Raw genomic sequence first — 24,256 nt, forward strand, 5'->3', positions numbered from 1 at the left:
GCATGCTGCACTTGAACTTATCACCTTAAACATACATAAGAGGGGACTGGCTCTCCATTCACAGTCAGTAAGATATTTCAGAAAGAGCGCACAACTGAGCCGGCCTTACAAAGAAGAAAAACGGCAGCTGACAACATCACATCCTGGAGCTGATGCTTTGCAACAACCCTGCCAATTAAATGCATGGAAGTTAGCACGACATACCAAACGGTTCCAGAAACTGGTAGAGCTTTTCTCCGATGCAGATCGCATCAGAGAACTGCCGCATGTAATAGTGGATGATAGCTTGATTGTAGTACAGGAAACTATTTTCAACATCATCCAAACCATCAACATCTTCTGCTGACGTGTGAACCTGAAACACAGAAAGTAAGCCAGGCTCTAGTTTACTGCAAACAAGGATTAAACCTATGAAAAGAACTCGGTTTAATTACCTGGTTCTTCATTGACATCAGGGTCTGCTTCAGCAGCCCTGTGGTCGTCTGACCGCTTTTGTAAAACTCAACAACAGCTTTATTCATTGCAATCTTGTAGTCCTCTTTAGTGAGCTCTTGCAGGGCTTCAAGGTGTCTGAGCGCCTCGTCACATCTCCCAGCCTAGAAGAAAAAAAACAACGTTTCACAATGTTTGGATTTCTTCTCACAAATACGACAAATAACAAGAAAAAGAACAGCTGGTCATACCTGAGTATACAGCGTGAACTGATGAGCAGGAGTTTACGAGTACTTTCATTTTATTCAGGATTTCCACGGCCCTCTAAAAACTTGGCTAAGACTGGAATTGCCTCATAAATGTGGACGGTGTCACATTTTAGGGGCTTAGACCATTTCAGGTAGAGATACTGTTGTGGAACGAGCAGTTTGCTCATTTTACTCTGGTTAGTGTGACTCACTCGTCATAGATGATGCACTCAAAAAGACTATCTGAAATACCTAGAAGACCCCTCATGCTGTGCAACAGTTAACATAATATACTCTGACACTGCCTCCACTCTATCCAGTTAACCTCTTGAGCCCCAGCACCCTCGGTACTGGGGGGCAAAACGGGGCAGATCCTGTTGAATCGGCTGTAACATAAGTCCCAGCGTGTGTCCACAGAAACCTCTAGATCTCAGCTAAACGCTCATATAGACCATTTCTACAAACACAGCAAAACAACATAAAAGTGACAGTTGCTTTGCTCCGAGTACTGAATGTGTTCATATTCACATCTCTCTCACTTCTCTAAAGAAGAAATTAGAACCACTTGCAGTATTTTTTTATATACACATTCATTGTCAGAAGACACTGTGGGTTAAGTTGAAATGTTTGATTATTTACCGTAAATGCTTCATATGCGCTGGCTGCCATCTCCTTCTCCTGGTCTGTCATCCCCGGGGACGGTGAGCCGTCATGCTTTGCCTCATTTTGCTCTGATTTAAAAATAAATAATAATATTAAGTATAAGCTGAAACACCAATTTGTGAATACCCATAAATAGTATACATTTTATTTGTTGGTTACATGATAAACATTTGTGAGGATTTTTTTAGAAACTGTTTTGCAGCAAAAGTTAAAATTAAGCAAAATGGACTCACACAGATGATGTGAAGAAAATATTTGCTGAACTTCCATTAAGGGGGTGTACCTAATAAAGTGCCACTGAGTGTAATACGCATAACAATGTACAAACAAGCCAACTTACATAAATAGTGCCTCTTTGATTGTATGATTTATCCATATAAAACCAACCTGTTCAGAGCATTCACCAAACAAGGCCAGGGTTAGGGTCATCACCTGCTCCTCCTGTCACAGGTCAGCCCTTACACCTCGCCCCCCACCTGTTTGACCCGCTGCCCTTGGCTTAAAAACAGCTTCGTCCCTGGAGCCTTTCGGACCGGTGTTGTGCCAAACAGTGATCGCCTCAGTGAACGGGGTTTACAAAGGGCTTATATATAAAATTTAAAAATTACCTGTTTTTCAAGTATATTTAAACTCTGTGTGTTGTACTTGCATTATAACCAATCCAGTCCTTTTCCTCCACTTAAAATATGTTTACAGAACTATTGTAATATTTGTTGCAATTCCCGCTTGGCCAGATTAGTCTTACTAAAGACAGTTTCAATCTTAACGAGATTTTTTTAAATATAAAAGGTCACTGCTAAAAACTGATTGTGGCTTGTACCTTGTTACAGGAATGTTGTTTATAACTGACTTGATATCATTCGTGAGGGAAACATCTGACATGTTTCACATATTACAGACCAACAAGTTATTTATAACAGTTTAAATACGAGCAATCAGTTTTTTGCAGACAAAATTTTTTGGCACAACACTGGTATCGGACACGATCCCACCCACGGTCTGAGTAACGCTCATCACTCACACACTCAGACCAAGTCCTTTACAACCTGTTCTCCGATGTGCGCCGTTCTCTTGTTTTGTATACATTCCTGCTGTCTTACCATTTCTATTTTATACCTACACAGTTGGCGTGGACAACGTCGTACGTGTACATCGATAATAAAGGGCTACTCGTTCTAATCTGGTGCTGCATTAGCTGCTAGCTGTTAGCGGCTGACTGTTTTTGAAAGGGCTCGAGGGCTTACGGTTTTACTACCGAGGTTTTACTATTGGCTGGATTAAATGTACCATAAAGCTCACGTTGTAAACGAGCGAGGACTAAAATTCCGTTGATTCATCTTAGTTTAGCCCAAACGAAGGCAGAGAGGGAAAAGCGCCTGCTGCAGCACACAAACCGTCTAAGTTAACCGAGAGAAGTCATTGGGATCCCGAGGATCCAGAACACACCAATAAATAAAGACTGAAAGACCAAGACATGAGTAAATCCCAGTGAAATACATGGGCGGCTTTTCATGAGAGACAAATGGGTCTGCTTAATGGGTTAAAGCTAGCTCTTGTCAACCACAGCAAGCTACTTGGGTAATCTTCACACTCACCTGTATTTTCTGCCATTTCTGAGGGTTTCTTAAGAGAAAATTAAAAGTAGACCAGACCGGGTTACTGCGATAAACTAAAACAACACCAGTATAACGAATAAATGTGCAAACTTTTCAAACACAGAGGTTAGCCTAGCAGAAATCTATCCAATTATCACGGAACTGTTTCTTCTTTGCTGTTTGGCGATAGCTTCAAACGTCGCATGATAAGGCAGTACCGCCCCCTGTCGATATGCGCGTGTCAGGAAAATCTTCTTCTTCCTTCCTTTATTGGCGGTTGGCAAACAGCAAAACGGTGAAATACCGCCACCCTCTGGTGTGGAGTGTGAACTGAAGCGTTAAAAAACACTCAAATCGTCCCAAACAAATGAGTCTGCCTTAAAAACCAAAATATAGCCTGATAAAGTTCACCATACACCAAGTCCAGTTTCATATCACCAAGTTATTGATCAATTGTCTTCTTTCAGCATAAACAAGATGCTATTCAAACCAGTGAGTCGAGATAGAACCGTCTCCTCCCTCCTGTTTCTTCCTGTGCTTCTCATTTCTCCTGTTTTCCTTTGGATTTTGTAAAACCATCACCCCTTCCTCTCTTCCTCCCATTCAGGAAAATTGAGGTTCCTGAACTTCAAAGATTCACTCACCGGGCCTAGTTTGTTAGTCTTTTACTTCTTCTTTTGCTGATGTCAGTTTCCCTTCATGTCCATTCTGTCCTGGTTTCATCTATGGATTTGTCTCATGTCTGAAGCCTTTTCTCTGTGTTCATTTACCTTTGTGTTAGGTTCGAGTCTTCATCTCGGCGTTAATTCCAGTTTTATTTTCATAATGTCTTCTGTCTTGTGCTTTGTATTTTGTTCTACTTTGTTCTCGTCTAGATAGATAGATAGATAGATAGATAGATAGATAGATAGATAGATAGATAGATAGATAGATAGATAGATAGATAGATAGATAGAGCACTTCGCTCTCGCACTGCAGGCTTGTAGTTCCTAGAGTATTTAAAAGAGCCTCCAGCTTTCAGGCCACTCTTCTGTGGAACCAGCTTCCAGTTTGGATTCAGGATTAAAATGAAAAACTTTGGATTCCATCTAAAGGGGTCAAAGGGGTCAAAGGGGACTCAGGGCGAGAGGCGGGGTAAACCTTGGACAGGCGGCCGCAGGGCTCTCTCTCTCAAGTTTGGATTAAAATAGCAAATTCAAAAAGAACATATATTAAGTAAATTAATCAATAAATCAGATTTTTTGAAATGTGATACATTCCCTTTGTACTTTCCTCAATAAAAAGTATAATTCAACTTGTTCTTTATTACTTTCTGCAAAGGTGGAAATGGAATTGCTGTTTAGTAGACTCTCATATGCTGACTGGGATTTCCTTTTAACCAAAAGTAACCTTTGACATTTATGTCCTGTTACAACAGTGTCGGATCTTACAGAGCCTGCTTTGTTTTCACTTTATTTGGTGAAATCTGCTCCAGTGTTTTCTAATTTCTGCTACATAATTTTGCACTTTTGCTGTAACAAAACAAATTTCCCACCTGTGAAACTAATAAAGGTCATCTTATCTTATCTTTATGCAGGTGTAAACAAGGGGCCCTATAATGCAGGAAGAGCAGTCACTGTCATCTCGTGTGCTATTTTTCAAAGAGGAAGTGGTAGAGGACTCAGCGGTGCAGCTAACATTGAAGCTGGAAGTGAAACAGACGTTGTTTCTCAGCAGTCGCTTATTTACACAGCAGTTGAAGATGGACAAGTTTAAGACTGTTCTGAACATTGCAGGCAAACAGACCAACCTTGGTTTTGGCCTGATAGCTCTGTTGACAGCGGGAGGAGAGCAGATATTCTCTGCAGTGGTATTTAAGTGTCCCTGCAACGAGCTGAACTTTGTCTATGGGATAGTGTTCCTGCTGGTGCCAGCTCTGGCTCTGCTGCTGCTGGGTTACATCCTCAGTAAGAAAACGTGGAAGCTGCTGACGGGTCTGTGCCGGCGTACGGACAAGCTTTTGTGCTGCAAGAAGCTGGTTGCCGCTGGTGTGGTCCTCTGTCAGATCGGCACCTTTGCGCTTGTTGCGCCTTCTACTTGGATAGCTGTAGCTTTACTCAATGGAAACTACTACGAGTGTGCCATGACAGGTACCAATGTGAGCATTTACAACAAACACGTGTGCAGAGATAGGAACTCTGAGATCCAGTGTGAGAAGGAGCTGCACAGGTTCCCGTGTGGGAAAAGCATTAGTGTACCTCAGGCTGTGAGAGAAGATGTTCTGCTTAATCTCCGAGCTGAGTCTCAGGTACTTAAATCATGCTTTTTATCTGTTTTTGTTTCTAATGTCTCTGTAAAGCACTTTGAATCACCTTGTTGTTGAATTGTGCTATACAAATAAATTTGCCTTGCCTTGCCTACGTAAAATGCTCTGCTGCTTTCACACTCATGTGAAAGAGTTCTTTAGATCTGTTTGGGTTTTTTATCTAAAAACTATCAGCAAACTGAAAGTTATTTGCTCAATAGAACAGCTAGAGATGCCTACGGTGTAAATGCTTTGATTTTCATTGGCATTGTTTATCATATTTTTAATGTTATTATTTGTGTTACTTAATTCTGCAGTGGTTCCCAGTTGTGTTCAGGAGTTAGTTCATGTTCTCTCAGAGCTTTACGCTCCTGTTTATACAATCTGCTATGATCTGCTTTACCATCAAACGTCATTTGACCCAGTGTTTTGTAGGTTTTGGGTTTTTTCTAGTCATTATTTTGAAATTCGATTTGTGGTTTGGTTGGTGTTTTGTGTGTGTGTGTGTGTGTGTGTGTGTGTGTGTGTGTGTGTGTGTGTGTTAGGGTTAGGGTAAGCGGCTAGGGAAAGCATTGTGTCAATTAGGCGTCCCCACAAGGATATAAATACACACGTGTGTGTGTTTGTTTAGATTTCACTTCTCGTTTTCTCAGCATCATAAACAGCTCATTTTTTGTTGGACGCACCCTGACATGTCTACATTTGGGTCTTCCACACTAACACTAAGTCTGCATGACTGTGACACTTGCTTACTTGGGTTTAATAGTCAGGGGTGTCCAACTCCAGGCCTCGAGGGCCGGTGTCCTGCAGGTTTTAGATCTCACCTTGGGTCAACACACCTGAATCACATGATGAGTTTATTACCAGGCCTCTGGAGAACTTCAAGACATGTTGAGGAGGTCATTTAGCCACTTAAATCAGCTGTGTTGGATCAAGGACACGTCTAAAACCTGCAGGACACCGTGCAGTAAGCTAACCCTCCCACCACACCCAGCAGAATAAGATGTCTGTTCACAGTGGACACAGATGCTTCTTTCACACCATCTGTCTTCTCTGTCCAAAATGTGAACATTAGCATCCTCAAAAGAGTGACCTTTGACCTTTAGTCAAATTCTGCTTATATTTCAACTGTAACACACAGAATTTCAAATGCTTCAGTTATTTAGTGGTATTAACCAGTCACAGCAGGGAAAACAGGAATGTATTAAACAAAGCAATTAATTAGATATTGAATAGACTAGAATGCCTTTAATGTCACTAAACAGTTGTACAATGAGAATAATAATGGCAAAATAACTACAGCAAAACTAATGTGCTAACTTGACGTTTTATACAAAAAACAACAAAAGCACTGCTATCCCAGCTTGTGAAACGAGTTCTACTGTGATAGTGGAAAGCAGCTATCTCTCAGGTGAATTAAACCTGCTAACAGTTGTTAGCTGAGGACTGGCTAACATCTGCTAAATCAGACCTTCCCAAAGTGTGGGGCCTTAATTATTTACTAAATGTTTGTGGTGTGAAATAAACCGCAATGGCGCAAAATATGGGTGTGTGTGGTTAGAGGATGTGTGCGTGCAGGGGGCGGGGGGGGGCGCGAACATTTTTCTTGTAAAACAAGGGGGAGCCCAGCAAAAAAGTTTAGGAACCACTGTGCTGAATGAAGCTCATAACACTGGCCACACAGAGGCTAACAGTAGAACACAGGCAGATTTCGAACCATAGTCAGTGTTTCTCTGTGTGAGCACTCTGAGACAGCAACATGTACCTGCACTATACTGAACACAAAACAACACAGCGCAGGGTTGAACTAGCTTTGTTAACTAGAAAAGTTTAATGACTAGATTTACTCATCACTCCTAATGTCACAGTTTGCAGAGGCAAACTGCGTGCAGTGTGAGGAGTGGACCCAGGTGCAGACATTATCAAACTCAACTGATGATGAGCCGTTTATTAAAGCAGACAGAACAGTACAAAATAAAAGGGCGAAAACAATGCAAACTAAGCAATAACCTAAACAGGGTAAACTAGAAAGGAAACATGAAGAACCCTGGCAAGTAGAAAACACAAAGAAACTCTAAACATGGCAACGTGGTGAGGAAAACCTGAAAGCAGGACATGGCATGGGAGAGACTGAATGAGAAGGCACAGACTAAATACACACAGGAGGCTAACGAGAGAAGTGGGACCACACGGGGGAACAGCTGACACACAAGAACATAACGACGTCACAGTGGAAGAGTAAAACTAAACACAACGAACACAGGAACACAAGACCTCTTCAAAATAAAACAGGAAACATAAGACACCGACATGAAACACATGAAGGGCAAGGGAGACTTAACAGGGGTGGAAGACACAAGGGAATCTAATAACAAACTATAACAACCTAGGCATGATAAAAAATGAACTTCGAAAACCCGAAGGACTTAAACATAAACCATAAACTAAAACTCAAAACGCTGGGTCAAAAGACCCAGGATCGTGACACCTACAGAACTAAATACACCCAGGTCAATATTTAAACACTTCCATGACTTACTCTTGATATTAAGGGTGCAAAAAAGCAGTTCTGCAACTGGTAGCTCTGAGGATTTGTTAGCTTAACAACCTTCTGCTCCCAAACTGTTCCCACTTGCTTTGATTTGAACTTTTCCCGGGTTGTGGAGCATAGGGTGACCATATTTTGATTTCCAATGAAGAGGACACTTGGCCCAGTCATGAAGAACTTTAATAATATGCTTTTACAAGTCAAAAAGGGCAAAAAATAACTTAAAAACCTCTGGAATTAAATAATGGTACAGAAATAAGGCCTCATATAAGAAAACTTATCAGTACCAGGACGGTACGAGGGAAATAACTTTTGCAGTTCGTCTGAAAAGCTGCAGTTGCACTTTGGCATCTTTTTAAAATCACCAGGCTGCTGCGCACTGTCTGTCTGTGAGCGCAGAACAACTCACAAAGCTCGGGCATGACGTCACACATATGGGTCCTCTGTAGGAAACCCGGACATTTTCATCAATCTCGAACATCCTCCCAGACATCCCGGACAGAACGTGAAAAGAGGACGGTTGGTCACCCTAGTGGAGCATGTGCAGTAGTTAGCAAGGAAGGAGTTGCGGTTTTGAAGTAAATACTTCTGATGCTTGTGCTGTTGTCAGTCAGCAAGCTGTCGAGAAGAGTGAAGTACAAAGAGCCGAACGGAAACTGAATGAGTGCACTGCAGCCACTGTCTATGGTTTTCATGCTGTATTTATTATTATTTATTTAATCTTTGAATTGTTTTCAGTTCTCCCATTCTGGGTGAACTCTGCTGTCATCATGTGCTTCCAGCAACGTGCAGTTAGGTGATGTAGGGCCGCACAAAAGTGCACCTGGGGTGGGTGAAAATCATCCGTGACCCCCAACCTTCCACCCAAATGGATAGATGGAGGATAACAGTTTGATGATGTTTTCATGGATAAGTCTGGATGGTAATTTGTCTGTATAACAAAGTTTGGATGATCATGGGATGGCTGTAGCCACTTCTTCCACTTAACAGATGGTTTTTGTTCCGATCCCTGGCTGCTCCAATCTGCGTGCCAAATATTCTCGGGCAAGATACTAAACCAAGCGGCTCTCTGATGCTTCCATTAAAGTATGAATGTGTGTGGATGTAAGACAGTACAGTAAGTTGTATATGTTGTGTTCAGCTAGAGGAGAAATGTGCTACAGTAGAACCAGTCAATTCACCATTTCAGCAGGTTGAGACTTTTATTACACGATTAGTCTGGATGATCATGGTTAAGTTAATACATTCATGGGATAATTAGTCTGATCATCATTTTACTGGATCACATGGTTTGCATGATGAGTTTAGTGGATCGTGTTGAGTTCATGAGTGTGTTTTTGTGCTTATCAGTGAATTAAAAGTGTAGCAGTATAAACACAATACACATAGAAATGTGATACTGATATTTAATGACAAAATGTACCAGTGTTCTGTTTTCATTTGTAGCCGTTGACCTAAAGAACTTCAGAAACGTTGTTCCCTTGTTATTTTTTTTGACTTTCATTTCCTGGTGTGTGACTAAACGGTTAAACTGCTTTTATTACCTCTATTACCTGTTTACTATTTACTATAAATACTGTCCATAGATTCTCGGTTGGCTGCTCATCACTCTCATCATGTTGACAAACCTGGTGCTCACCTGTGTGGCTCGGTGCTCCTCCCCTATTAGCTACCTGCAGCTGCAGTTCTGGAAGGCGTATGTGCATGAGGAGAGCAATCTACTTGATTCCTATACGGCTAAGCACGCCAAAGCGTTTGCTGAGAGAAACCTAAAGACCTTCTTTGAAAAGACACCACCTGAAAATGTCATCACACCATCCAACCGAGACTGGGAGAAGATCTCCTCTCTCTACAAGTTCACCTCCAAAGATACCTACTACAGCACTTTGCACCGATATGTGGAGAACTGCCAGGAGACTGACAACGGGACGATGAGGATGAGTTCAGTCAAGTCAAACGAGTCTGTAGAAGATAACCCAGCTGTTCTTAGTTTTGTAGATGATGGGAGAATGCCACTGTGAGTCACAGACTACCCACATTAAACTGTAAAAGGTGTGAAGTAGAGAAGCTCTAGAAATGCTCTTAACTTCGTAACTTTGAAGAATAAATGAAATATGCATGAAATAATCATTTGTATGCTTAATATTGTAGTTGCATAAAGTGGGACAGTGAAGGATAGTGTGCAGCAACTTTTTATTATTTTGTATTTCCTTTGTCATGTCAGTCTTTAGTTTTTAATTCCATGTTCTGTTTGCAGACTCAGGAGAATCTGTCTGATCCTCCCGAGTCTTTCATCCTGTGTGAAGTTTGTGTGTCTGCATTTACCCCACTGCGTTCCCACAGTACCTCCTATATTCTGTTAATAACCTCTTTGCTTTGACCGTCCTGCAGAAGTTTAAAGAAGAGAAAAAGCAGATGAACTCTACTCTAACACTTTGTATCACTGTAAACATAAAAGGGCGGCTGTTAAGACCTTTTAAGTCCCGCAGGAGTCTAAATTTAGACTTCTGCAAGAAATTTATGTCCTAACTTAGGTAGTAACCAGAAACATGTTTTTTCCCTAGGCTGCAATCTTCCATGCCGTTCGAGTTGTTGTGGTATGCATCGAGCAGATGTGTAGTTAAATTTCTCAGGAAGTGTACATCAGGTTATGTAGAAGGTTGCAACACAGAGCTAAATGGGGTTCTGGCGCATAGTTACCCATATGGAAAAGAAATAGAAAAAACTTATATAAGACTTGCATCAGATGTGGCCTACTTTATATAGTGAATCATAGAAGGCTTATATGATTTACTCATGAAAGTGGCCACTTTCATATATTGTTGTAGTATCCAAAACATACAAGTTTCATTTATATAATTTTTCAAGTTTTCACTCTTGTATGCTTTTCATACAAGTTTCACACACGACACATACAAACTTTAGAAGATTTATAGATCTTTTCCATGTGGGTATTCAAGTACAACATGCAGTGAAATGTGACATTATGATGTAGATCTGATTCAGGAGTTGAATCAATGTGTTACGCTTGTCTCTCCTTAACAACGTGACATCAGATCTCCGTCACATTAAAACTACAACTGCACTGTGGCCATGAAACATTCATCTTTCATGGCCACACTGTGTTCTGGCACCGTTGTTTTATAGAAGTCGTATGAACGAGAACAGGCAAAGGTTTCCTTTGCACTGATTATTTTGTTGAGAAATGTGGGATTAAAAGTTTACCTCTGATTACAACGGCGAGAGTAAAAGGTCTTAACATCCAGCCTCTTAAGGTTACAGTGACACAACGTGTTTGAACACAGTTTCTCTATATGTGCTTTTACTAATAGTAAATCAGCTTTATTCTTAATCAAAGATATAATCAAAGTAAGTCTAATTAATATGATGGATGAGAAATGCAGTTTGAGTAATTAATATCTGACCTTTTCCTGTGATGGGTTTGTGTTGTATGTGCTTCTGTGCTGGGGTTCGTTGTACCAGTGAGAATCTGAGGGCTGTAGTGCTTGGTCAGAACAATAAACAAATATTCAGAGACAGTATTTTAATATATGATTTAATAAAAGAAATTAAGCTGAGTATATTATGACTGAAAAAAGAAGTTTTGAAGACAAAAAGTGAGTGAAAATGTAACTGAAGTAAAACAGTATTAACTGAGTGAAACATGAAGAATTCATTTGTGACTGAATGTTCATATGTGATGGAATTAACAATAAAAGATGTTAAGTACAACACAGAAGAGAAGGAAATGTAATAAAGTGATTTTAAAGCTTGAACTTTGTTGTAAATCCTACATGTGAAACAGTCAGAGAACCGAGGATGGTTGATGGACATCAGCTGAGTCACTGAGAGTTTTCCTCTGTGAAGAAAACTCGTTGAACTTTGTATTTTGTAAATATTGGAGTCCTGGACACACAACTCACACGTCCTCTTGTTGTCACTGTTTGTCTCACCGTAAACTGTCTCGGTACCCATCCCAAGTCCTGCAAATGCACGTGAACCAGCTAACTGAAACTGTGATTTATTTCCTGTTGCTGTCAAAGCACAAAGGGTAGTGGCTTAATTTGCAGAAGTTCATGTTTTTACAGGCACCGAAGGACCAAGTGTTTGTTAGTTTGCTACTGAGTGACTGAGCACTCAGGCTCAACGTGTTTATGAAGTCACGCAGCATTGATTAGCGGCTGCTAGTCATCAGAAGGATCGTGACCCGTGGGTTTCATAATGCACCTTTGTAGACTGACCTCTGATCCAGTATATATGGAGCTCAGTTATTTATTAGGCACTGAGAGTGTCAGGGTGAAGGGGCTGTCTATCCGGTCGTTAAGTGATGACGTGACGAATCCTACTTCCGGGCCTAAAGTCTGCGTTTAATATGGCTTTTGTGTTGTTAACATGTTTAATGTTTTGTATTTTCTTCTATTTGATCTCAAAAAGCTCCTAAAACAGTCAGTGATCACTGTTGACCTCCCTCGGCTTTTATTACCGCTAATCATTTATTTAAGCTCAGTTTTCAAAACCTTGGGATGTAACTACAGCCCAGCCCATGCAGCAGTATATGAATGACTAACCTCGTATTGTGGATGGATTGTCTCAGTTGTTCTCCTGGCTGAAGTTTGGTCCTTTTACAGCATCCTGCCATGCGATTACATTTGTTCCTGACCACCGAGAACACTCATGTTAACTTTTATCGAGTGGAAAAAAAGTTAGCTTGTTTATATTATGCTAACATAGCTGTGTCGCTAGCGGTCGCACATAATTATATACCAGCTAGCCCAACTTCAGTAACCCTACAAACGTCACTGCTGTTTAGTTTTCTGTCTTCATTTATGTTGGAAGTGATAACAGAGCTGTACGTTTTAATTTGTTTCCAAAACCCCGCAGTCAGGACATGCTATATTGTATTTAGATAGAAGCTAGCGAGCTAACTCCCTGCTAACTTCTAACTCCGTTAAATGTCATAAATTCCGTTTTCATGGATGCCTGGATGTTGAACTCAATTGTTACACCTGGTAGAGCAGAACGCTGATCATTTTATTAAAGATGAAAGACTTTAGACAGTTTTTCAACTCTCAGTAATGCGATAGTGATCGTTTGATATATGGACCTGCAGCGGAGTTTAGGCCCAGACACGGCTAGTGACGTCAGACTTAACGACCGGATACCATGTACCAATTAGAAGATACTCCCTCTATTCGGATTCACACAGATCAGTTTACATTTATTGACACAATGTTTGAAAGAAGATGAATTCAGCAGCAACTGAAAGAGAAATCTTTTAGATGGATGTTCTGACGCCCCCACTATACTCACAAACATCCTGTGCAACCTTCTCTGAATAAAGTTGAAAATAAGCATGAAACTGAATCGGAAAAGATAAGAATACAGATGAATACAAGTTCAATAGTTCAATTGGGAACATTTTAAAGTTTGAATAGTTCCTGCAGCTGAAAGTATGTGGAAGTAGTCAGAGTTGGAGGTCGATTAGGTCGCATGTGGCTTTAAACATTCTTTCTCTCCAAATACACAAAAGATTGCTTTAAAAAGTTTAATGTTTTAGGAAACTTATAAATAAGAAGCTGAATGATGGTTTTTCTGGAGTTTCCTATATTACCAGATATATTTGCTCATCTTCTTTCTTTGCATATGAATCCATGGCTTTAATATGATGTCGTCCTACTCTCTGCAGCTATAACAGCTTCAACTCTTCTGGGAAGGCTTCCCACAAGGTGTAGGAGTGTGTCTATGGGAATTTTTCACCGTCTTCCTGAACTGCATTTGTGAGGTCAAATACTGATGTTGGATGAGACTGTGTGGCTCGCAGTCTCTATTCTGTTTCATCCCAAAGGTATTTCAAAGTGTTGAGGCCAGAACTCTGTGCAGGCCAGTCAACGTCTTCCACACCAGGCTCACTCATTCATGTCTTTAACAGGCAACAGGAGGGGGATATTCCCAGACTTTCCCAATTTTGCGAGAACTTTGTGTGATATTGTCCAAAGTTTCTTGGTATGTTGAACCGTTAGGAGTTCCCTTCATTGCAACTAAGGGCCTGCACCCAAATCCTGAAAAAGACCCCACATCATACTTCACCCTGCACCAAACTTTACACTGGTGGCACAATGAAGTCAGACAAGTACTCCCAGCAGCTCCCAGGCACGATTGGATTAGTCTGATTTGTCACTCTACAAAACTTCCACTGCTCTACAGTCAAGTGCTTTACACCGCTGCGTCCTGCGCATCGCATTATTGGTGATGTGATGCAGCTCGGCCATGGAAACTTCTTCCATCAAGCAATCATCAAGCCACATGAGGTTTGGAGGTCTGTAGGGACTGACTCTGCACACTATGGGTGTCACCATCCACTGAACCCCACTCTGTGATGCTACGTGGCCTACCTTTGTGGCCGACTTGCCTGTGTGCTTGATTTTATACATCTGTGTATAAAAGGGATTAGAACACCTGAATTCAATGATTTGGATGGGTGAGTAATATAATGTATGTAATGTATGCTTTTGCTCACACTGGGTGCTGCCTGCAATCTCAAAGTAGGTGGATCTGAACATTTATCTATTATTTCAGTAGCCCCCAAAAATGAATGAAAACCTAAATATTTTAAAACCTACAGTCAGGGAAATAATTATTAAAAATAACTAGTAAAGAAACGACCAGTCTATAACTTGAGTGGTAGGTTTATTTGAACAGTGAAAGACAGAACAATGAGCAAAAAAATCCAGAGTTATGAATTAATTTGCATTTTCATGAATTATACCTTTATAAACAAGCTTCACAGAGTAAAATAGAACAGAATGAGAGGGCACTTCATAGCTTGACTAAAACAGATCAGTGATGTAAATGAAACCTAATGAAAAACCTGCACTGGGCTAATGTTTGTATGCAGAATGCCTACAGGCTAGCAACAGTCACACCACTCTGACACCACATTTCCTGTCTGCACAGACAGATCACACCTTGGTTTACTTGATGGGTTTCATGTTTAATTCAAATCACTGACAAAGATGTAGACATACGAACATCAGTCCAGGGCAGGTTTTTCATCTGACACTTAGTTAACACTCATTTTCGAAACACAAATGTGAGCTGTAGGAACTGTTGATGTGTTTTACACATGGACAGATTTGTCAGAGTGCAGCATTAATGCACTGCAAGCTTCAGTCCTGTGGGACAGGAACAGACACACCACATAGATGTTTGCACTTCCCCCGCACGCTAAGGGCTGACCGTCTCTACCACAGACGCCGCTGGTGTGCGCTCTAATAACCTGCTCTTGTGTTGCTGTTGTGTACTGTGTGTCTTCCCACTTTGCATGTTCTGTCATGTTTTTGCTCCTCAGATAGTTTCAGGTTACAGTCTGGATTGCATAATAGTTAAAAGACAACCAGAGTAACTGAACTAACAGGATTTTTCTCCATGACTGACTCACCTATGCTGGTGCTGGGGTGGGGGGAGGGGGGGAGTAAAGAGAGATGGTAAAAGAGAAGAAAGTAGAGTTGAACTTTTTCACCTTTCTTTTTAGTATCGACTCTTCTCTGGAGATGGAATAGATATGGTAATAAAAGGGGAAGTGGTTGGGAGGAAGTGCAGCCTCACTGAAGGAGGGGCCTGCAGAGAAGATAGAATGCCAAAGGGAGGGGCACATCCAGGCTTGGCAGATGAGTTTGGTCTGGCTGTGGAAAACAGCACAAAGGAAGTGACTCCACACTGACACTTGGCTCTTTCACTTTTAGCTCTCTGCTGTTTCACTCGGATTTATTGGCCGACATCATGGATAACTTCCAGAGTATCTTGCGTTTCCTTATGAATCAGAAAACCACAATTGGCTACAGTTTCATGGCTCTGCTGACTATAGGCGGGGAACGAATTTTCTCCATGGTCTCCTTTCAGTGTCCCTGCAACCACGACCAGAACTTTGCTTATGGCGTGACATTTCTGCTGGGACCAGCTGCAGTGCTGCTGATCTTTGGTATTTTCTCCAGTACCCGCTTTTGGAAGCTCTACACTGGGTGCTGCCTCAATCCCATGAAGCTTTGCCCCCGTGGAAACTGTTTTGGCTGTCTTAGGGTGTTCCTGAGTATTCTCACCGGGGCCTGTGTGGCTCCTATAATGTGGCTCTGTGTGGCTCTGCTCAATGGAACCTTTTATGAGTGTGCTGTTAGTGGTCTTGATGATAGTCTGGTGGTCGATCTCTTCTGCAAAAACAAGACATTGAAGTGTCGTGAGGAGCTGGCCCGGGTGCCCTGCGACCGCTCTAAACTGTCTAGCGAGGAGCGCATGGAGCTGCTGCTGATGTTCAGGGCTCAGTCTCAGGTAAGATTTCATAGTGATGTCGGGAGGGCGACTGGGATCCAACATTACACACTTTCACACAAATTTGAAGTATGGGGTTCGATTGATTAGTATTTTGCTGTTTGTCTGTTATGGTTGTTGTGAGTGTAGTGGGGTTTCTAGTTTAGTTTAAACAGCAGGCCATCACCGAAAAGGCACAAAGACTGATCATTTGTGTTAGACCATTATGTTAACAATGAAAAACTATCCTCTAACTCAGGGCTGGGCCACTCCAGGCCTCGAGGGCCGGTGTAGGTTTTAGACCTAACCCTGGGTCAGCACACCTGAATCACACGATGAGTTCATTAGCAGGCCTCTGAAGAACTTCAGGACATGTCGAGGAGGTCGTTTAGCCATTTAAAGCAGCTGACACATCTAAAACCTGCAGGACACCGGCCCCCGAGGCCTGGAGTTGCCTATGCCTGCTCTAACTAAAGACTTACTGACCGATTTGTTAATTTATTTAATTTTGCTTCACTTAAAATAGTGTCTAGCTGCCAGACAACTTTTAGTAATTGAATATTGGTCCTTTATGGAAGTGCAGTCCTGAATTGCCGTTGCTGTGGTTCTTCATGTTGCATGTCTAAATAATGAAATCAAACTAATACATTTTACTTCCAGCTTTTTCATGTTTGCGTGCTCTGACTGCCAAACGCTTCAGGCTGTTCTCTTTACGTTCAAAGGAAGTATGAAGAACATAACTATTTAAATACTGCATCACTGCCAAAAACAAACAAAAAAATGGGGCCTTCTTAGAAATCTAAGAGACTAAATTACTCTAGTAATTGAGGTTTGTGCTTCCAGGTATCTCAGTGTGATGTATTCAGTTGTTACACAGTCTGAAACTGACAGCATCATTTGTTTCTGCAGATTCTGGGCTGGTGCATTATCATTATTGGCGCTTTTGTAGGCCTTCTGGGTACCTGCTACAAAAACTGTCGCTCCCAAGTCAGCTACCTGCAGCTTAAATTTTGGAAAAGCTACATAGACAAAGAAAAGGAGCGGTTTGATGCCCTTGCTATAGAGTATGCCACCAAACTGGCTGAGAGAAACCTGGAGAGTTTCTTTGAGAACAAGGCACCCGATCCATTCCCGTTTCCCAACCACAAAGCCTGGGAGGAGATCTCTGCATACTACACGTTTTCCAGGAGCGAGCAGTATTACAGCACCCTGCAGAGGTATGTGGAGAAAGCGGAAAACAGGAACCTTCCACCAGAGAAGAGACCCGTCATGGATGTAGAGCGCGAAACAGAGATGAACTAAACAGCGTTTTATCTGGAAAACAGTTATTCAGATGTTCAGGGAAGTGATAAATAATGAATACACTGCATTGTGATTGTTCCTACTCAGCACTGATTTTATTGACAGTGCAAGTCTGACTCAGGAAAAAGCCTCCACAGCTGTCTCTTTATAACAACGCTGCCCCCAGTGGTTTAACCAAAGAATGAGCACATGAAGAGCATAACCACTTTGAAACCAAACACACCCACCGATGCTGCCTACCTCTTTTAGACTTCATGCTTTTGAGACCTTTCATAAATGACACTGCTGGGTAAAATGTCTCACTTTACATTTTCAGAGTAACTTGATTTAAACACAAAAAACAGCCGTGTGCCATTTGAACACTAACAGCAACAGCTGTAAATATAGTGTATTGTTATAACAGAGGGTAATCTGTAAGTGAGAGGAAAAGAAGAGGGCCACAGGAGGTTTTTGGATGCAGTAAAGGATTCCTGCTATAGAAGAGGGTGCAGGCTGTAGGCAGACCAACCCTAACAAGAGCTGCTGAATGAAGTATTGCACTAAACTGCAACAACAGCCCTCTGAAGACACTTGCACTGCAAAGATCCTAGTCTGAGGTGTCCCCAGCTTCAGAGTTGCTCTCCCAGACCACAGCAGTGCTCTGTGCTCCACAGAAGCTCTCCATCATGGATCTCAGAAATAGATCCTGCTCATGCCTTCTTGTGTGCAGCCTCTGTTGGTCTCATAGCTCAGCTTGTTGTCAGCCTTTACCTTATCTTATCAATATACTTGTATGAAAAACAAGAAAAAAATCAAATAAAACTATAAACTACAAAATAAAAAACTGTACAAAATGAAGCAAACTAACATATCGCACCTTTCCTGATTGAGTTTACAAATCCAAACAAGAGTGGGAATAAGTGCATGCTTCTCTAACACCACCTCTTCTCCTTAAGTCATCTCTAATTATTTATCCAGCTTCCTTGTTGTTATAAACTTAAATAATAATAACAAACATACTCCAAATTGCATAGAATATAGTTCGTACATTAGCTTGTTCCTACAAGTCATTCACAAAACAGATGTTAATGAAAAATTCTGAATATGCACAGAAACTAAATAAACGAGACATTTACTGAAATTCAGCATCTTTATGTCACGTGAAGACTTTTTTAAACTGCTTCAGCTGTTGCACAGTTTCACTCCACGCACTGAAACACAAACATTTTTCCAACATTTAGCATGCAGATACATAACTTCCTACTTTCAGGAAAAAAAAATACTTTGAGTATTTCCTGATTTATTATTTTTCGGTCTGAATTACATTTGTGCTCTCTGCAATTTCACTAGATCTGCATATTTCACAATTTCAGGCTGTAAAAAAAATAATTTTGAGGGAATCTGTATAGCCTGCATTGTAATGATTATAAATTTTGTCTTTCACAAAATTGTCCTTTACAGATTGATCACGCTTGTCTCTTTAGCATTAGCGCTTCTGAAGAGCATTCTGTACCTTTGCTCAGGTGTGAAAAGAGTCCTGGCCTCTGTTACTCTGTTACATTCTCAAAAAGAAATAAAGTACTAGACTTGAAACCACCACGAGCCTGGAAGATCATACAAACAACTGAAGAGTCAACATGTTCTCATCCCAAGGCGCAACATGCCAACAAGAAGAACTGTTTTTGTGAACACTATGCTCAGTGTTTTAAAATGTTTGACACGTGTGATGTGATGTTACACATATATATGAGAGATTTTCATAAAACTTTTTATTAGTATGTTATGCTTTGAAAATCTGTTACAGTGTGTCATTTTTCTAAATAAAAACTTTGTTCATTGTGTTTATGCCTGATCATGTAATGTTAATAAATAAAATATTTAATCTGGTATTTGTGTATTTTGTGGATAATGATTAAAAATTAGTCCCATGACACTGATGAGCACAGAGGCTAGCAGCCCTGACCCGAGTCTGCATGTATCACAGGGAAGCAGCAGTGGACTCCTCTGTCACAGGGGCATTTATTCTGTGTTACTGATCCAATGAAACAGGAAGAGCTCGTGTTACAGCACATTCCTGCCATCCTGATCTCTTTTGGCATATTCTCCTAATATCTCAGAGTTATTTCATAGCTAACAAAGTTTATTTTAGATCATGTTTTTAAATCAGGTTGTGATCTTAGAAACAGCTTCATAGCACCAATTTTAGAGTCATGTGCAAATATTGTAGCACTTTATATTGTAAAGCACTGCAAAATCTAATTAGTTCCCAGAACTCAAAAGACTAAGTAAAGCTTACTTAAGATGACTGTTAGGACAACTTATTCATTGCACGTATGCAGTCCTAAGAATAACTGGATGTTTCCGACTGTGCAGTACTAATGATTTACCCGCTGACAAACGTTAACGTTCTACTAAATTAAAAAGCAATTTGTTTTTTTGTTTTTGTTTTTTAAATCACATTTCGTTTTGTCATCCTTGACATTTCTAGTACAACACTTATATTAATATAACACTGAATGCAAATGTGACCCTTAAAGAATAATTAACAACACTTCTTGTAGTGGAATTAAAATCAGCCCAACTCTTATTTTCAAATGTAATAAAGTATAACAGCCAACATACTGGACACTGTTCTGCTGAACAATTACCATCATCAGTCTCAGATTTAATTATTCTGAAACTAAGTTTAGGCCCACCGCAACTTTGTTTTGTAGTTACATTACTGATATAATCAAAGTGAAATGTATTTATTGGTCAGTCTCTAGTTTAAACAACACATTGTTTTGCATTCAAACACAGAGGCTGGTATGTTGTAATATTTTAAGGATGCTTGTTTCCAGTCCAGGCATTACTGCCTGAATGACTGTCATGGATCGAGGTGATCCAAATGTAGGTGCAGAGGAAAGTCTTTAACTTCCCTTCAGTACAGTGGCAGTGGATGTGGGTTGGAGATGCAATGAGCTTGAACCTGCTGGTGACCATCTTCACTGACCTGTGAAGGAGGACTCATCTCTCCTGCAGTCCTGCAAGCAAACAATCATATTCTTTGCTACACCAACTTATTTGCTTTCTTAAGACATTTTTTCAAACATTTCAGACTCCAATTCAGACGATCTCAGGCTCCCTCCCCACTGGAGAGGTGACAATCAGTGTCCCACTTGTCAGTCTGGATAGCCCTGACCACCACCCCACACACAATAATGCCATGAAAGCATATTTTTAAAAAGGGCTATGCAAACATGGCCAATAACTTTCATTCTGATGATGTGTAGAATAATTTGGGCACAAAACTAATTTCACTGTTCATAAACTTGCAGACTTGACTATATAAGTCTGTGGGGTTTGAATAAATGCAGACCAAACTGTCGTTGTTTGTATTTCCTTCCACAGCATGTCTTATAGAATTAACCGGAGTCATCAGAAACAGCAGAGAGCAGTCATATCTCAAGTCTAATGACAGAAGAATTACAAAATGCTTTTTGTAATTAAAGTGGAATTCAAAAAAGGTTTTTGAAATGAAGTTTTAAAAAAAGCATTTTAAAAATCAGTTCATTAAATTGGAATTCAAAAATGAATTTACAAATGCAGATTTTATTAATTAATAGTATTTACTTGTTGTAATGACTAACTACTCCTGACATTTTGGAGATGTTTGCTCTTTATACAGTAAAGTTACAGCTGGATACAAATAATATCAGGCTGATCCTGCCACGATTTTGTGTTTAAACCCATTTTGCACAGAGAGGCATTTTTTGAAAAATGTATTGACAGCAATGTTGAATATTATTACACAGGAAAAAACAACTACACGTAAAATAATCCCACCGTGACGCCTCTGCCTTTGTAAATGGAGGGACAGTAACTGCGTGTAAACCTGCAGACAGTCAGATTAACAGTATTTTGTCTCTATCTGCTATTCTGCAATTCATCCCATGTAAACAATAACGTGGCCACAGCGTGACGTGAAAAAAGGCTCATACCTTTGACGTTGTTTGTACATGTAAACGCAAAAAAGGAGTTTTAAAAAATGTCAATTTTCAGTGATTCAAAATGTAATATAATCCACCCACTGTTATCATCTTCAATGCCCTGTACCAACACAGAGCAGAGCAGCTATCTGAACGCTACCCCAACAGAGGTCGATTATCTTGTTAATAATTTCACCTCCTCACTACGTACGACTCTGGATACTGTAGCTCCTGTGAAAACTAAGGTCTCTAATCAGAAGTACCTGACTCCGTGGTATAATTCTCAAACACGTAGCCTAAAGCAGATGACTCGTAATCTGGAGAGGAAATGGCGTGTCGCAAATTTAGAGGATCATCATTTAGCCTGGAGAAATAGTTTGCTGCTTTATAAGAAAGCCCTCCGCAAAGCCAGAACATCTTACTATTCATCACTGATTGAAGACAATAAGAACAACCCCAGGTTTCTCTTCAGCTCTGTAGCCAGGCTGACAAACAGTCAGAGCTCTGTTGAGCCAACCATCCCTTTAACGTTAACTAGTAATGACTTCATGAACTTCTTCACAAATAACATTTTTATCATTAGAGAAAAAATGACCAATAATCATCCCACAGATGTAATATTATCTACAGCTACTCTTAGTACCATTGATGTTAAGTTAGACTCTTTTTCTCCAATTGATCTTTCTGAGTTAACTTCTATAATTACTTCCTCCAAACCATCAATGTGTCTTTTAGACCCCATTCCTACAAAACTGCTCAAAGAAGTCCTGCCATTAATTAATGCTTCGATCTTAAATATGATCAACCTATCTCTAATAATCGGCTATGTACCACAGGCCTTCAAGCTGGCTGTAGTTAAACCTTTACTCAAAAAGCATCTCTAGACCCAGCAGTCTTAGCTAATTATAGGCCAATCTCCAACCTTCCTTTATATCAAACATCCTTGAAAGAGTAGTTGTCAAACAGCTAACAGATCATCTGCAGAGGCTTATTCTACTCCAGACTCAGTCCACTGCTTCCGCAGGTCCCCCAAGGTCTGGAATCGGTCCTTCTCCACAATCTTCCTCAGGGTCCGGTCACCTCTTCTCGTTGTGCAGCCTTTTCTGCCACACTTTTTCCTTCCCACAGACTTCCCACTGAGGTGCCTTGATACAGCACTCTAGGAACAGCAATTTCTTTCTGTGTCTTACCCTCTTGCTTGAGGGTGTCAATGATGGCCTTCTGGACAGCAGTCAGGTCGGCAGTCTTACTCAGTTTTGAGTAATGAACCAGGCTGGGAGTTTTTACAAGCCTCAGGAATCTTTTGCAGGTGTTTAGAGTTAATTCGTTGATTCAGATGGTTAGGTTAATAGCTCGTTTAGAGAACCTTTTTGTGATATGCTAATTTTTTGAGATAGGAATTTTGGGTTTTCATGAGCTGTATGCCAAAATCATCAATATTAAAACAATGAAAGGCTTGAACTACTTCAGTTGTGTGTAATGAATCTAAAATATATGAAAGTCTAATGTTTGACCCATTTAGCAGAAGTCAGCCTGTTTAAGGCTCTGATATCTATTCTGTGTGACTTACAGCAGTTATGACATGGTCTGATTTTCTCACCCAATAAAGGAATATTTCATATATCAGTCTACTCTTCATTCTATCAGAAACAGTTATCACAGCTCGTACATTTTGTTTTTACACATGTATGTAAGCATTGAGCCAAATTTAGTAATGCCAACGTATTAAACAAACAATATTTGTCTCTTATATATAATGCATCTATATATACACTGTCAAAGATACTCGACTTTGAGTGAAGATGTAAGGTGACAGGAAATAACTGCAACTTGAATCTTTACTAAACCTCAGAGTTCAAGTTCACTGCTGTAATAACTAATAATGATTAATATAATATTGGCCATATTATATTTACATTACCACAGTGAGATGACTTTAGTCTCAGGAGCAACATTAGCTAATTGTTGTTTACTAGCTAATCTTAAATGACTGTTCAGCACAGAAATGAAGCCCAACTATCATGTTCACAGTCCTGTGGTCTCAGCCTCAGATACTCAGCTAATCAAAGTGATGTCCTGACAAAAATGAATGACCAACAAAACATTTTTCTCCTTCATTTCTGTCACACAAAGCTGTATGTAACGTGTCTGGCGGTTAGTATCATGGTTGCTAGGCAACCTGAGCAGCGCGACAAAGGCCCATTTCACGAGCCTCTCACTTCCGCACTTCTCGTACTTGTAGTACTCACCGTACTATAAGTACCGAGCTCGTACTCCGAAGCATGCGGTCGCTGGATTGGGACACAGCCTGAGAGCTCCTCGATCCCGGATCGTGAGACTGCCCTTCAGTTGTCCAGCTTGCTACAGTGAAGTTAATTGTACCAACGGCTGCCTCTGTTATTTCCCGGCAGGAGTACGGAAGAAGACACGCGCACGGAGATTTATTGCGTAATATTTACATCACTGTAAATAAACGCAACTGCATTCATCGCACACAGTCCCGCGTTTTGGGCCCTATTTCCCCCACATCGCCACGGTCTGCCAGCGCAACCGTGACAGATAACTTCAAAGGTCCTGCACATGTAAAACTTTAAAAAGATCACAGCAGCTGAGGACATGTCGCTGTTGTATCGGGATTGTTTAACATTATTTAAAAGTAGGAATTTCAAAAATGTCAACAAAGGGAAATTTCACACAGAAAAAGGGTAAAAATAAAAAGAAGAAGCTATAAATCAACAACTTTGAAATAACCATGGTGGCTTTTGGAGTACACATTGCTGAGTTTACAAGGTGCACCTAAAGGTATCAAGAATTTCCTACCGTCGTCCGCACTTTCAAACGTACACAGCCATGTAGAGCCAGGGGGGGATTCTTATTAAAAGGTACAGCTGTCCGCGTCGGACACCTCCGGGATGGACTTTTCCAGAAATGACAGC

The 24,256-nt window shown here is 40.6% G+C and overlaps 3 protein-coding genes across 6 annotated transcripts in view; 2 read left to right on the forward strand and 1 right to left on the reverse strand.

Moving 5' to 3' along the window:
- Positions 1-23,854, reverse strand: part of cnot10 (CCR4-NOT transcription complex, subunit 10) — a 37,580-nt gene extending 13,726 nt beyond the window's left edge. The window contains exons 1-4 of one of the 4 annotated variants that reach the window (XM_040049942.1): positions 2,939-3,147; positions 1,320-1,411; positions 435-596; positions 205-355 (exon numbers count right to left, since the gene is read on the reverse strand). In XM_040049942.1, the coding sequence (XP_039905876.1) occupies positions 205-355; positions 435-596; positions 1,320-1,411; positions 2,939-2,954 (421 nt within the window). In that variant the 5' untranslated portion in view covers positions 2,955-3,147. Of the gene's footprint in view, positions 1-204; positions 356-434; positions 597-1,319; positions 1,412-2,938; positions 3,150-23,569 lie in introns of those variants that run through there. The other 3 variants (XM_040049945.1, XM_040049943.1, XM_040049944.1) reach the window with 3 other exon arrangements.
- calhm6 (calcium homeostasis modulator family member 6) lies at positions 4,617-10,561 on the forward strand. The gene is made up of 2 exons (XM_040049946.1): positions 4,617-5,225; positions 9,357-10,561. The coding sequence occupies exons 1-2, from the start codon at positions 4,680-4,682 to the stop codon at positions 9,789-9,791; spliced, it is 981 nt and encodes a 326-aa protein (XP_039905880.1). The 5' UTR covers positions 4,617-4,679; the 3' UTR covers positions 9,792-10,561.
- Positions 15,260-19,996, forward strand: LOC120745222 (calcium homeostasis modulator protein 5-like). Its single transcript, XM_040049947.1, has 2 exons — positions 15,260-16,092; positions 16,981-19,996. The coding sequence occupies exons 1-2, from the start codon at positions 15,550-15,552 to the stop codon at positions 17,371-17,373; spliced, it is 936 nt and encodes a 311-aa protein (XP_039905881.1). The 5' UTR covers positions 15,260-15,549; the 3' UTR covers positions 17,374-19,996.
- Positions 23,855-24,256: the final 402 nt, after the last annotated feature.

This window comes from Simochromis diagramma, unplaced genomic scaffold, assembly GCF_900408965.1.
Source record: "Simochromis diagramma unplaced genomic scaffold, fSimDia1.1 OVJJ01000021.1, whole genome shotgun sequence".
Classification (NCBI taxonomy): Eukaryota; Metazoa; Chordata; class Actinopteri; order Cichliformes; family Cichlidae; genus Simochromis; species Simochromis diagramma.

Bases quoted from the DNA above. Each gene is read 5' to 3' on its own strand.
- calhm6 (XM_040049946.1), top strand. From the start codon at position 4,680: ATGGACAAGTTTAAGACTGTTCTGAACATTGCAGGCAAACAGACCAAC. The intron at 5,226-9,356 runs GTACTTAAATCA...TACTGTCCATAG, and splicing joins ATCTCCGAGCTGAGTCTCAG to ATTCTCGGTTGGCTGCTCAT.
- LOC120745222 (XM_040049947.1), top strand. From the start codon at position 15,550: ATGGATAACTTCCAGAGTATCTTGCGTTTCCTTATGAATCAGAAAACC. The intron at 16,093-16,980 runs GTAAGATTTCAT...TTGTTTCTGCAG, and splicing joins TGTTCAGGGCTCAGTCTCAG to ATTCTGGGCTGGTGCATTAT.